We start from the raw sequence: 13,663 nt of genomic DNA, 5'->3' as shown, positions 1-13,663 counted from the left end.
AAATGGACGGTAGACTCTTTCCTATTGCTTTTATGTATTTTTCACATTTTCTATAATAAGCACATAATATATATATATATATATATATATATATATATATTTTTTTTTTTTTTTTTTTTTTTGCGGTACACGGGCCTCTCACTGTTGTGGCCTCTCCCGTTGCAGACTCTGGACGCACAGGCTCAGTGGCCATGGCCCACGGTCCCAGCTGCTCCACGGCAGGGGGATCCTCCCGGACCGGGGCACAAACTCGTGTCCCCTGCATTGGCAGGTGGACTCTCAACCACTGTGCCAGCAGGGAAGCCCAATAAGCACATAATATTTTAATTCATACAAGGTGACTCTGTGTGTGTGTGTGTGTGTTTCTGTCTTTTTAAGAATAGGTGAAAAAAACAAGAGTTACTTAAAGGAGACATAGTCATCCATTAATTTATTCAATAATTATTCATTGTAGGCACACTCTGTGTCAGGCATTATGTTAGTTGCTGGGGCTACAATGGCAAACAAGCCAGAGGTAGCTGCTGTTCTCATATAATTTATAGTACAGTGATATATATATATATATATATATATATATATATATATATACACACACACACATATATATATATATAGACAAGTAAATAGGCAATTCCAAAACAATGCTATCGGAACATACAAAGGGGATCTTAACCCAGACTTTGCCCTAGAGGCAGGAGGTGGTTAGAGGTTTTCCAGGGGCAAGTGTCTTCACTGTTAGATGTTCAAAAGGAAAAAATCTTATCCATATCGAAGATAGTGAGGTGGGATTGAAGAAAGTGTTCCAGGTGTAGGGAAAAGTCTGTACAAACACCAGAGGTAGAAGAAGGGAATATGGCACCACCAAAGAGCTGATAGGTGTGGCGAGAGCCTAGAGATTGGGGACAGCGAGGTGCTGGGAGAAGATAGACTGGAGAGGCAAGCAGGACCATATATCATGGAGGGTTTGTAAGCCACCATGTCCAGGAGTTCCAATTTTATATCAAGGCAGTGGGGAGCCATGGAAGGATTTAAAGCAGTGGGGTGTCCACACCAGACTTTTATTTTAGAAAAGAATCTCAGGCTGCAGTGTAAATAACTGAATAGAAGGACTAAGACTGTGGTCACATTAATGTAGACAGAAAGTGATGGGCTGAGGTAAGGTAAAAACAGTGGGGATGAAGAGAGGGATAAATTCAAGATACATATGGAGACAGAAGTACTAGATTTGGTGTTTAACTGGATATTGGAGAAGAGTCCAAGATCACCCCTGGGAAGCATCTGGAAGATGGTAATATCATTTGCTGAGATGAAGAATAGGTGATAGACTGGAGATGGGGACGAAGGTGGGGGCAGGGCACAGTGCTGTAGAATTTGAGATGCCAGTGAAAACCAAGAAACATTGCCATTAGGCCCTTGGCCATGTGTGCCTGGAGCTCAGAAGACACGTAAAGGCGAGGTGTAGAATGGAGAGTCCTCAGTCTAGAAGTCAGTGACTAGTGAATCCCTAGCCCACAAGTGCAGAGATGTGGCCCTAAAACTGATACAAGGAACTTTTCTCAGAGCCACTCTGGGCTGGCCCTGTTCCACTGCTTTTGTCCAGGCACCAATTCTGGTCCTCGATTTTGATTTTGATTGTGTTTGATGATAGAGGAAGCTCATTTAGATTTGTGTAACTGGTATCTGTAAGTAATTGAGACAGGAGAGACTGGTGCTGTCTGGGAAAGGAAGGGTAAGTGAGCAGCAGGAAGGAGCTGTGGTATCACAAGATGTGCGTCTGTGCACGGCCTTGCTCAGATGCCTGAGGATCAGAGCCTGATTCCCAGAAGACGTGACTGTACCACCTCGGGTCACTCTCGACCACATTACCCTGCCTTTATGTTCTTCACAGCGTTCACCACTCTCTGAAATTAGCTTCCTTTTTTGTTGATTTGGTTTACTATCTATCCCCGCCCCTGAGCTAAGCTCTGTGAAAGCAGGGACTCTGTATGGCTCATCAGAATCTCCTCAGCACCTAGATAAGTACCTGGCCCACAGCTGGTGCTTAAGAAATATTCGTCAGGTGAATCAACAGTTAAGTCCAGCCTGATGGAAGGGCAAGTGGGTCCAGACAAAGACTGTTTTCTGAACAAAATTAAAACCCAGTGCTACGGCTCCTGCCAAGTAAAGGAAATCACATGTTTCGAAGTATTGGTATGAAGGACCTTTTTGTTCGTCTCCTTTGTAATGGAATATTTTCTTGTTTTGAGATACAATTTTGATGCCCTCTGACAAAAACCAGATTTAAAACAGCTGCAAACTTGTCATAAAAACCAAATTGATCAAAGGTACAGTATTTCTATCATATACAGTAAAAAGAAAGGGGGGAAAATCCACCGGCATCAGCACTACCACCAATGACATGGAAATAACAAAAGAACACGTAAAAGCAGCTGCAGATATTCCATTTCTGGAACAGTTTGTTAGGGGAAAGAAACGTCTGCAGGTATTTTTATTTTACCTTATGTGTAAAAATAAGTTGCTTATCTCTGACACAAAAGCAGAGATGAGTAGGAGCCACCCTGCACTGACTTGTACCAGCTTGTGAGAGCCAACTGTTTTGTTCTGAGAACCAGCTGTTAAACTGTTGGCAGTTTGAAGTCAGCCGTGGTGGGGATATTTATACTACAGAAATTGGAAAAAAACTTAAATCAGTCTCCTCTCCTCCCAAAGAGCCAGTTGTGAAACATTTTCTGGCATACCACTGCATGAACAGTAATTCAAGCCATGGAAGTGGGTGAAACCACTCAGGAGATTATGTGAAGTAAAAAAGAAGGCCTAGGTCAGAAGTCTGAGGAACATCAACACTGAAGATAAGCTAGAAGAAGAGGTGGAGAAGAACTGTTAGAGAGATGGGGGAAATCCCCAGAAATGGAAGTGACACAGGGATGAGTGTTTCCATTGTCAACCTTGTCAAATGCTTCTGGGAGACTGTATTGGTTTGCTAGGGCTGTAGTAACAAAGTACCACCAACTGAGTGGCTTAAACAGTGGAAATTTATTGTCTTATAGTTCTGGAGGCTAGAAGTCTGAAATCAAGGTGTTGGCAAGGCCATACTCCCTCTGCAGGTGTTGGGGGAAGATCTGCTCCAGGCCTTTTTCCCAACATCGGGTAGCTCCTTGTAGCAGTATAACTCCAATCTGCACAGGGGGTTCTCTGTTTGTGTATGTCTGTCTCCAAATTTCCCCTTTTTATAAGCTCATCAGTCATATTGGATTGGGGTCCACTCCATTCCATTCTGACCAATTCTTAACTAGTTATGTCTGCAATGACACTATTTCCAAATAAGGTCACAGACTGAGGTACCAGGGGTTAGGACTTCAGCATATGAATTTGGAGGGGACACCCAGACATTCAACCCATAATAGAGACAAATAAGATAAGGATTGAAAGGTAGTCATTGGATTTCGCAATAAAAGGTCACTGATGATGTGGGAGAGATTGATTTTATGACACGATGATGGGGACATCATGAGGGTGGACCAAGGAAGGCATGGTTAGTAAGAAAGTCTGCAAAGGGGAGGAGAAAGAGGGTGGTGAATGCAGAGACACACGTGCTGGGAGGTGTTTGAGATGGGAAAGACTTGAGCATGTTTCTACGCTGAGAAGAAGGATTCAACAAAAAGGGAGAGGTTAAAGATACAGGAGAGAGAAGAGATGATTGCTAGAGCAAAGTCCTTGGGGAGGGGACAGGATCCACAGCAGAGCTAGAAGAACTGGGCTGAGAAGAGAGAAAGGAAGAAAGCTAGAGGTAGCCATGCTGTCTGCAGGTTCGACTGCAGGAAGAAAAGGAAGTTCCTATCTAGCGACTTCATTTTCTTTGGGGAAGAGAAATGCGGTCATAGACTAAGAGTGATGAAGTGGAAGTGGGATCAGAGTTTTGAAGGAAGTGGAGAATGAGAGAGCCCAGAAAAGGAGTGTTAGGGAGTAGCATTAAAGGCCAAGTAAGTCTGGAGGCCAGGAATTTACAGCACAACATCAATCCATGTCACTGAGAGAGTCCCCTCTGCCCCCAAGAGTGTAATAGCCCTGCTATGCAGGGTGGCCACTAAGACTGGAAGCAGAGGCAAATACCTATAAGTGGTTTATTAATATGCATGACAGTACATGATTAGATAATATTTTCCATTTCCAGACTTTATGGCCACCTTATAGATTCCAAAGAGGGAAAATATAGTTAGACTAAGCTAGGTTTGGGTTTTAGCAAGAAGAAAAATGGGGCAGGAGTTTGGGGACTATTATCATAAAAATGATTCATGTGATAAATCAAGAAGCCCAAATCAGATATGGAAGAAGTAAAAGGAAGAGGCTATTCAGTGGAGGTACTTTAAAAATAGTTGTGGTGGGATCCACAAAGTAAAAAAACGCTAAGAGGGTAAGGAGTACTGTCCAAGAATGGGAGATTTTAATATAAGATTTCAGATGTTGAAAGGTTCTTAGTGATGGGAAGAGCCAAGGCATAGCCATGGCATCAGGTGGTTGAAATGGAGTGAAATGGTGTGTTCTAGGAAGCTGCCCCCTGCCCCCAGAAAAGTGCCCTGTTTTTTGCATTTGCCAATTTCCATGGTGTAAATATTCCCATCAAGGCTGATTTCAAGATAATGGTGTTGATGTCACTGAATGTGGAGTTGGGAAGCAATGCACACATTTCACCAGCTGGTGGAAACTGGCTCCAGTAAAACACTGAGTGAAGATTCTTAGAAAATGTGGGTGTGAAGAAACTGAGAGACAGTATTCAAGTGGACTTGAAGTCATCTAGGATGATGGTGGGACGTGGGAGTGCAGAGGAAACTGTGAGATCGATGTGGATCTTCAGTCAATACTGAGGAGTGAGTAAGAGGGGACCAGAGTTCGGTCGCAAGGAGCACAGGAGGAGAGCCAGCCGCAGAGAGAGCAAACCTCACACTGGATCGGGACAGTCATCTCTAGCAGGCATCAAGTTATCCAAACTGAGTGTTTTACACACTTTGCATAGATTATTTCACTTAATGGCCAAACAACCCAAAGAGGTAGGTGTCATTATTACCCTCATTTTACAGACAAGGAACCTGAACAAAATCAGGCTAGGTAATTTGCCCGAGGTAACAAGCCAATGGGGATTTGAACCACAGCAGTCTGGAGTTCAAACCAGTGGGCAATTATCTAGAAGCTACACTGGGGAATGGGGGAGGGCTGCAGTGTGGGAGAATGCACAGCTTCTACTCCAAAGGGCTACTTCAGAGAAGTAGCTGTGTCTACTTCTCCACTTGGGTCTTCAAAAGAAGAGCCAAGGTTTAGCTAGGGCAAAGAGGAGGCCGGAATATTCTCCAGGGAAAACGGAGTAGGGTTACCGTGCAAAGGGCTCTAGGCTGCACAATGAAAGACTTTGTGGAGGAAGGGAACAGTGAGCGCTGCTCAACCAGGGGGAAGTGCAGAGTCTCAGGGGTCAGAAACTATGAGCCTATGGCTTGTTGATTGTTCTCAGTTTTCTGTTTCTCTGGCTGTGGTTCTTTCTCTCAGCAACAGGCACAAAGAGGGCCTGAGGTTATTTCCAACATTGGTTATCAAAACATGCATTTGACATTACTAATAAGTGCTTTTCTAATATGGAAAGCAACTTTGTCCATGAAGATGCAGGAATCTGATTATTGGAAGTTATTAATAATAAATATTTATCAAATTGGCAAAAAGGGATGAACTTTGCTGAAATAAAATAAGCAAATCCTTATGAAATGCAAGCACAGCTGCATTTTCACTGCAATCACTGTGTAGCACCACGTTTTTGCTCTGTGATTTCTACCACTGACTCAGTGCTCTAATTTTTACCTTGAATTAGTGAACTGTGCTTGTATTGAAATGTGGCTGCACTGCCAAGGCAGTAACCACATGCAGCTTGAAATGTGGCTAGTCTGAACTGAGATGTGCTGAGAGTATAAAACATACACCAGACTTTGAAGACTTGGTTTGAAAAAGAATGTAAAATATCTGATTAATATTTTGTATTGATTACATGTTGAATGATAATAATTTGGATATTTTGTGTTTAGTAAAATATATTATTAAAATTAATTTTACCAGTTTCTTTTTTCCCTTTTTGAATATGGCTACTAGAAAACTTCAGTAAAATATATTATTGAAATTAATTTTACCTGTTTCTTTTTTCCCTTTTTGAATATGGCTACTAGAAAACTTTAAATTACAGTATGTGGCTTACTCATGAGGCTCACATTCTATTTCTGTTTAGCCCTACTGGTCTCTGTCCTCCAATCTTTGAGGGCCAGGGCCTCTTGGGAGCTTTGCACGTAGTTGGGCTTAGGAAGTTTTTGACTGGGTTGTTGATGAGTTACCTCCAGGAAGAGGGCAAACTGAAAAGATGCTCCTTTCTGATTCTAGATTGTTCTACCATTGGCATTTAAGTTCTGTGTACTCCATGTTCTTTAACTGCAAATGTGGGGAAAAAAAAAAACAACCCAAAACACATCTGTTTGCCACCGTGGGAAACCAGAACCGTGCCATCAGACGAATTTGCTTAGGCCTCTTTTGAAGTACCGTAGCGATACGGGCCATGATTCTCCTGTTCTCAAGACAGTGCTTCTTTTCATTACATCAGTGTTCTCAATTTATTTCCAGACAATCTTTTTCTACCATCCCTCCTCTGCTGCCTTTAAAAAATATGAACTGCTTTATTTTCTTTTTGTGTACTCGTGTGTCTACAATTAGCATCTGGCTTCAAATTCTGTTCCTTCATGTCATAGTTGGCTGACCATGGGCAAGTTGTTGAATCTCCCTAGGCCTCAATCTCTTCATTTTAAAAATGGGGATGATAATAGTACTAACCTCACAGTTTTGTAGCAAGGACTAAACGAATTAATGCCTAGGAGGTGCTTAGAACAGGGCCTGGCCTATGACGACGGTTCAATTAGTGCCAGCTATTTTTATAATCCTCCCCTTCTTAGTACTTCAGCTTTCATCTGCTCAGCTCTTGCCTCTTCACCCAAGCAGCTTCACTCTTGAGGAACTGAAATACAACAATGCCCATCTGACTCTCCGCTCCTGTGATAGATGATAAGCCTTATGTTGTCTTTTGAGATGGAAGCTAAATATTCTGTCTTCTGAGATGGCCAGGTCACTCTGGGCACTGTGTCAGCCATCCTGGGGAGATGGACCCTCAGACCCTAATTCAGAAGCTCCGTCTTAGGTGAGAAGGGGAGGGAGCTCATTCCTCTTTGAGCTGCAGTCTTTAAGGCTCAGATGAGAATTGTGTGGATGCCTCTGGGGAGTAGGCATGGAAAACAGCTTCTGCTCAGGGAAGGGACCTGGAGGGGCCAGGAGCCAGCCCTGGAGAGAAGCCCATATGAACAGGAATACATTGTGCTTTGTAAACAAACAGTCTTATTGATTGCATGCTATGCTTTTTTGGTTTCGTTATCCTCCAGCCTTTAACAAAACGATGGAGACCAGGGGGGAGGAAAGAGTGCTATGGGAAATTAAGAGATGTGCTTAAGACGAATGGAAGTTCTGTGTGTGTTTGGGGGTGGGGAGCATTGCTAGCAAGTTGGTTAGATTGACTGGACCCCAAAAGTCATACTGTAGGTTTTTTCTTTTGGACTTGTGTCTCCAGGAAGGGATACCCAAATGCTCCTCCTTGGGGAGGGGTAGGGTATATGCTGGCTGCAGCAGCAGAAAAGGGCTTACGTTCTCACATTTCAATAAATGGTCATTTGCTTAATCTTTCTGTTTGCAGTAAGGCACCTCACACTCTCTCTTCCCCTATCACCACCCCCCCATCCCAAGCTAGGCCTGGGGTCCTCAGATATGGAGCCCTCTAGTTCAGTGTTTCACCAGAATAATCTTTCTGTCTCCCAGCCAGCTGCTGCCTGATATGAGCTCACTTTCCATAAGGGAAAGGGGAAAAAGTGGGAACTCCTTTCCACCAGGAAATTCTTCCTTTCTTGCCACATGGGGAAAGATAGAGGTTAACTACCACTGAAAGAAATGCACAGAGAACTGATGAATGGTTAGCAAATACTCACCAATTCCCAGGAAGAAGCAGTTAACAAATTTTGAGCACTGTCAAACACTAAGTGCTTATTTATTATCTCATCCAATGCTCATAGCAATCCTACAGGAAGGTTTTAGAAGTTCCATTCTACAGTTGAAGAAATCAAGGCTTGGAGTTGCCAAGCAACCTGTAAAAACCAAGCCACCGGTTTGGGCAGAGCTGGGAATCCAGGCTGGTCTCACTGCCAATCTCGCAGCCTTAGGCTACCTGCTTTTATTTGCAAAGTAAGTGACTGAAATTAGCAGTAGCAGCTGCAGGTGTGGGCACAGAAAGGCCAGCCTGTAGGTGTTTGGCAAGGCAGGATTCGAGTTGTTTGCGCTGGTTGAGGTGTGGTCATCTCTGGAGGCTCTCATGACCTAGATGAGTGGCCTAGATGACCTGGGTCTGTCCCTGCAGCGCCCTATCTTGGAATCAGCCTGCACTCACGGGCAGGGACCAGGGAACCTGCACTAGGCTCAGTCTTTCTCAAGTGAGAAAAAAAATTACAGCTAGTAAAGCAGTGCCACATTTTGCAGTCTCAGCTTGGAGAGAGAGCTTTTTATTAAGGTTCTGTAAGTCACTGAAATAGTCTTCCAGGTCTCACTGATGTGATATTAAAAAAATTTTAAAGAGTGTAGTATGGGAAATCTGGGTACCACGTGCTCAATTTTGCTGTGAACGTAAAACTGCTCTTTAAAAGTCTTATTATAGAGTAAGTAAGCTTATTCTCCTTTGTGGCCTTTTCCTTAACCCCCCGCCCAAGGAAAAAGTTGTTTTTTTCCTTTAACCTTACTAACAGAGTTTAAGAGACTGAAGCCTGGCGCACAGTGTTACTTGTCCTACAAGGTGCAGCAAATTCAAATGCTCAAAGCCCTCCAGGTGCACTTGCCGGGCCCCCTCCTTCCGGCGAGTTTCTGGGGCGGATGGGAAGTTTCTTTCCGCAATTTCCCCTAATACCTGGCCTTTAGTTGGCGCTCAGGCAACACTTGCTGAGTGAATGAAGGCGGGAAAGAAGGGTTTGGGGGACCTGCAGTGGGTGGGCTGGGGAGAAAAAGAGAGAGAGAGAGAGACAGAGAGAGAAACAGAGAGAGAGAGGGAGAGAGAGAGGTGAGAAGGTTCCGGAGTATAGGGAAGACAGCGGCCGGTAGGGCGGGCGTGATGTCAGCAGGGCAGGAGAGAGGACAAGGACCCGCAGGCCCGCACTTACCCCAGGAAGGTGAGGAACCGCGGGTCCGTGGCCAGATTGGCGTCGATGGTGAAGGACAGGAACGCGGGACTCACCAGATGCACTGGCCGCTCGGTGGAGAAAACCAGCACCACGACGTCCTCAGCCTCAGCTGGCGCGGGTTCCGCCAGGGCGCCCGGGGAGCAGGGACACAGCGGCCCCAGGAGCAGCAGCAGCCGCAGCGGCAGCCCGGGCTTCCAGCGCAGCAGCATCTCGGGCTCACCTGGCGGCCCCACCCGCCAGGGGTGCGCAGCGACCGTCGAGACCCGGCGCACTTCCTCCTGCCCGGCCACAGCGTCCTTCTCTCCTTTCCGCCGCCCTCTCACTCCTCACCCCTCCCACTGCTCCGTCTCCACCCGCCCCGCCTCCCCGCTCGCTCCCACCTCCTTGCACGCTTTCCCCTCGGCGGTGGTCACGTCCACTTAAGAAACCACCCACACCCATTTGAAGGGTGAGGACGTGGCTAGGATCCAACGCCCGGGAGGCCTGGGGAGGGAGCTCCCGGGGAGGAGCGCTGGGCATCCCGGACCGGCTTCCTGAAGCATAATGTCCGGTGAGCGCTGGTGAGAACGCCAGTGGTGCCCTCTCCCTGGTCCTCGCCTGTGGCGCCTGGCCTTCTGACCTCAACTAAAGCCTCCAGAGAGCATTTATCGCTTCCCTCCTCATCTGGCTTCTGAACACTTGCCTGTCCCTTGAGTTTGCCAAAATCTGATTAACTATGTGTCCTCTGGTGGAAGCGCTGTTTCCCAGGCATCTTACTTTTGCCAGGAAAAAAATCTGAGCATTGGCTAACCTACACCTAGAAAGGGATTAACTCCAAATATTTCTTATCAATTTCTCATGAAAACAGTATTTAGCAGAGCCTTAAAGTATTAGGTGTTCCAATATCTGAAACTCGGGACATACAGCCTCCATACAAGTGTGGGGTAATGACTGTCCCTTGAATTTGGAGACTTTGCCAAGTTTCCCCTCCATACATTTACCTCTAGCTGTTGGCCAAACTTTTCTTCAGTTTCCCTTTGATGCCTACATTGGTATGTAATTACACCAAGCGCCATGCACTTCGGGCTTACTACATGCCTGGTACAGCAGGAGGTGCTTTACCTTGTATTCTCTTTCACTCCCACAGCACTGACAAGTGGGCATTATCTTCATTTTACAGGTGAGGACCCAAGCTCTGAGACATTAACATGTCCAAGGGTCAGAATCAGGATGGGAATGCACTTACACAACCCGGAGCAGATGGCAGTCTGTCTCAGCTGAAACGTAACTTCCTCAAGACACTTCGCCTGAATCTCCAGGCAGCTGAATTCCCCCCATGACACACTCTTACAGCATCCTGAACTTGCTAGAACTTACCACATTTGTTAGTATTGTACTGCTCCACATTGACCTCACCTGCTGGATTATAAACTCCATGAAAGCAAAGATGGGGTTTGTCTTGTCTACTGCATTCATCGAAGCTCACAGTGCCGTGCTTGGCACTTAGTAGGCATCCAATCAATGTTGAGTAAGCAAATGACACCAAAACCCTTAGATTTTTCTGCTTAGATTGTACCACCAATAAAGTAATAAAAATGGATTGTTGTGAAATTTATGTCTAATTTTCATAGATCTGTCTATTCTTAAGCAATTTAAAAGATTTTCCCTCGTGCTGCATGGCTTGTGGGATCTTAGGTCCCCCAAAGTCCCTGACTAGCGATCGAACCCTGGTCCCGGCAGTAAAAGTGCTGAGTCCTAACCACTGGATCTCCAGAGAATTCCCATTAAAAGTTAAATGTATAGTTAATTGAGGAAGGTTACAGTTTGGAGATTTTGTGTGTATGTATCCATTACTTAGCAATTGTGCAATCTGAATCAGGTTTCTATCCTACAATTATACATAAGAAAAAAATTCATATATAAACACCAAGCTACCAGGGGATCATATGGCCACAGACATGAAGATGCAAAAGTAGATGCCTGGGCTCCTTTTCTGCTTTTGTTCATACAACCTACCCCACTCCACACATACCCCTGTTGTCATGGGGCAAATCACACCAATTTCTTTGGAATATTTGGGCGATTTCAAAAACTGATCATGGCAAGTTTTCTAAATAGTAAATCCTGTGACGTGGTGAGATGTGGGTCAGTGCGGTCCACATGTGAGTTACTAATATGGAAACTGGTAAAACATAAATGAGGAAGTGAAGAAAAGCGATTTGCATAAATGATGGCTGAGATCAGATGAGTTCCCAGTTCCTGGATCTAAGCTGCTTTGATTCACTGTACCAGATAAGAATATACAGGCACGTAGAAGGGGGGCTCTGTGGTAATATTAAAAGAACTTGTCATTTCAGAGAGACTTTATAATTAGATAACTTATATTTTTATGGCAAGTCCAGCTTACACACATCCTAGCTAGAGCCCTTTTACATGCATCTTAGGCCTGCAGCTTGGAAGGGTGTGGAAGCTTGGGCCAGTTTTTCAATTTCCCAGAGCCTCAGCTTCCTCATTTGGAAACTGGGTGTAATAATACATATTTCACAGTGCTTCCTTTAAGACTCATTTAACCTAATATATGTAACACATCTAGCTCCATATGCAGTATGAAGTACATGTTCAACAGATGAGTTATTATTATTATTCATTTAATCTTCACAATAATCTTGTAAAGTAGATTTGGACCCAGCTTTCTGATTCTAGGTCCAGAGGTTTTCCACTATTATCTCCCAGATTTAGTGACTCACAAATTATGTGACGAAGATGATTTAGAAATAAAAACCTTTAAATGAACTATGACCAGTGCATGTGAATCATTTAATAATTATGATGTAACATCATTTCCATGTGGCCTTGGATTGACTTTCAGTAGTGACATTGGGCTAAAAGCCTAAAAGTGACTCACAGAAAGTTTACCAGGTCAACGACTACAAACACTTGTAAGACAACGGCTGACTGCAGGGCGTCTTCAGAAAATAATCTTTTCACTTGTCTGTCGAGAAAATTAAGATTTTCCTAATGTAGAAGTCCCTTAGTGATGGCAATCTCTCAGGCATTTGTGGCTCCCTCCAGACTGTGTAAATAGTACACAGATAATATGTTGTTTTCAGTTATTGGGTTAAGACTTACTAAAGTTTTACTTTTAATTTTTCGACGATCAAACTGTACTCTAAAACAAGGGGAAACTAAAAGCAAATATATGCTAGAGACTGGAAAGAAGGAAGTTAACATGCACTAAGCATATGTTACTCTTCAAGGTGCTTTCACATATTTGTTTATTCATCTGATCATTCAAAAATGTATTGGGTGCCTATCATGTGTCAAGGAGTGGGCTGGGCAGCAGGAAGTAGCAAGCAGGAGGGGTCCCTGCAATCAGCAGCTCTCAGTCTCCCTGGGGAGGCAGATGGTATTAAAACATAAAAATCACACAGAAGTGAAATTGCAAGTGTGACAGATGTTTCAAAGATGATCATGGTGGTTTACATGCGTATGTTGGAAGATTTGAATTTGTGTAGGTGGGAGAGTTCCAATGGAAATAAAACAAGTCGAGAGCTGAAAGATGAGTAAACAACTTGGCAAAGTTGGGGGCTGGGAAGCATTCAAGGCCAAGGGGATGGCATGTGCCAGGGTGAGGGAGCCAGGAAGGAAGAGGCTAAGAGAAGTCTAGGGGAGCTGGACAGAGAGAACGAGGGGACTGGCATTGCAGGGTCTGGCAGTATCCTTGCAGCAATGGGGTTGAAGCACTGGAAGGGCTTCAAGCTTTCAGCAGGCAGAGAGGGGATGTGATATGATCAGATTTATATTTCATTTTATTTTTTTATTAAAAAAATTTTTTTTGGCCACGTTGGGTCTTCGTTGCTACGTGCGGGCTTTCTCTAGTTGCGGTGAGTGGGGGTTACTCTTCGTTGCGGTGCGTGGGCTTTTCATTGCGGTGGCTTCTCTTGTTGTGGAGCACGGCCTCTAGGCGCGCGGGTTCAGTAGTTGTGGCGCACAGGCTTAGTTGCTCCGTAGCATGTGGGATCTTCCCGGACCAGGGCTTGAACCCATGTCCCCTGCATTGGCAGGTGAATTCCCAACCACTGCACCACCAGGGAAGTCCCAGATTTATATTTTAAAAAGTAAACTATAGATGTTCGGTTTCCTCTCTTGTGTGGATGTCTGTTCATAGAACATGGATGTGCATTTCTCTATAGCTCTAGACTGGGTTCCCAGTTTTTTTCTATTAAGTTTATGTCTATGTATACCTTATAAATACGTATTTCACTCTGTGTCTGTAGGAAAGTAGGTACTTGGGGCCAGGAAGTGAGCCTGGGGGTGTCAGAGAAAGCAGGAAGTGTCCCTAGAATAAGGACTTATAAGTCCCAGTGGTCACACACAGTAACCAGGTAGGTTACTGCGGT

At 44.6% G+C, this 13,663-nt stretch overlaps 1 protein-coding gene across 1 annotated transcript in view; it reads right to left on the bottom strand.

Moving 5' to 3' along the window:
• Window positions 1–9,567, bottom strand: part of HPSE (heparanase) — a 34,401-nt gene extending 24,834 nt beyond the window's left edge. The window contains exon 1 of the mRNA XM_082645051.1: window positions 9,264–9,567. Coding sequence (XP_082501177.1) covers window positions 9,264–9,493 — 230 coding nt within the window. The 5' untranslated portion in view covers window positions 9,494–9,567. The remainder of the gene's footprint in view (window positions 1–9,263) is intronic.
• Window positions 9,568–13,663: the final 4,096 nt, after the last annotated feature.

Source organism: Mesoplodon mirus, assembly GCF_964341445.2.
Source record: "Mesoplodon mirus genome assembly, chromosome: 2".
In the NCBI taxonomy this organism is placed as follows: Eukaryota; Metazoa; Chordata; class Mammalia; order Artiodactyla; family Ziphiidae; genus Mesoplodon; species Mesoplodon mirus.
This window is presented reverse-complemented; position numbering and strand designations above follow the sequence as displayed.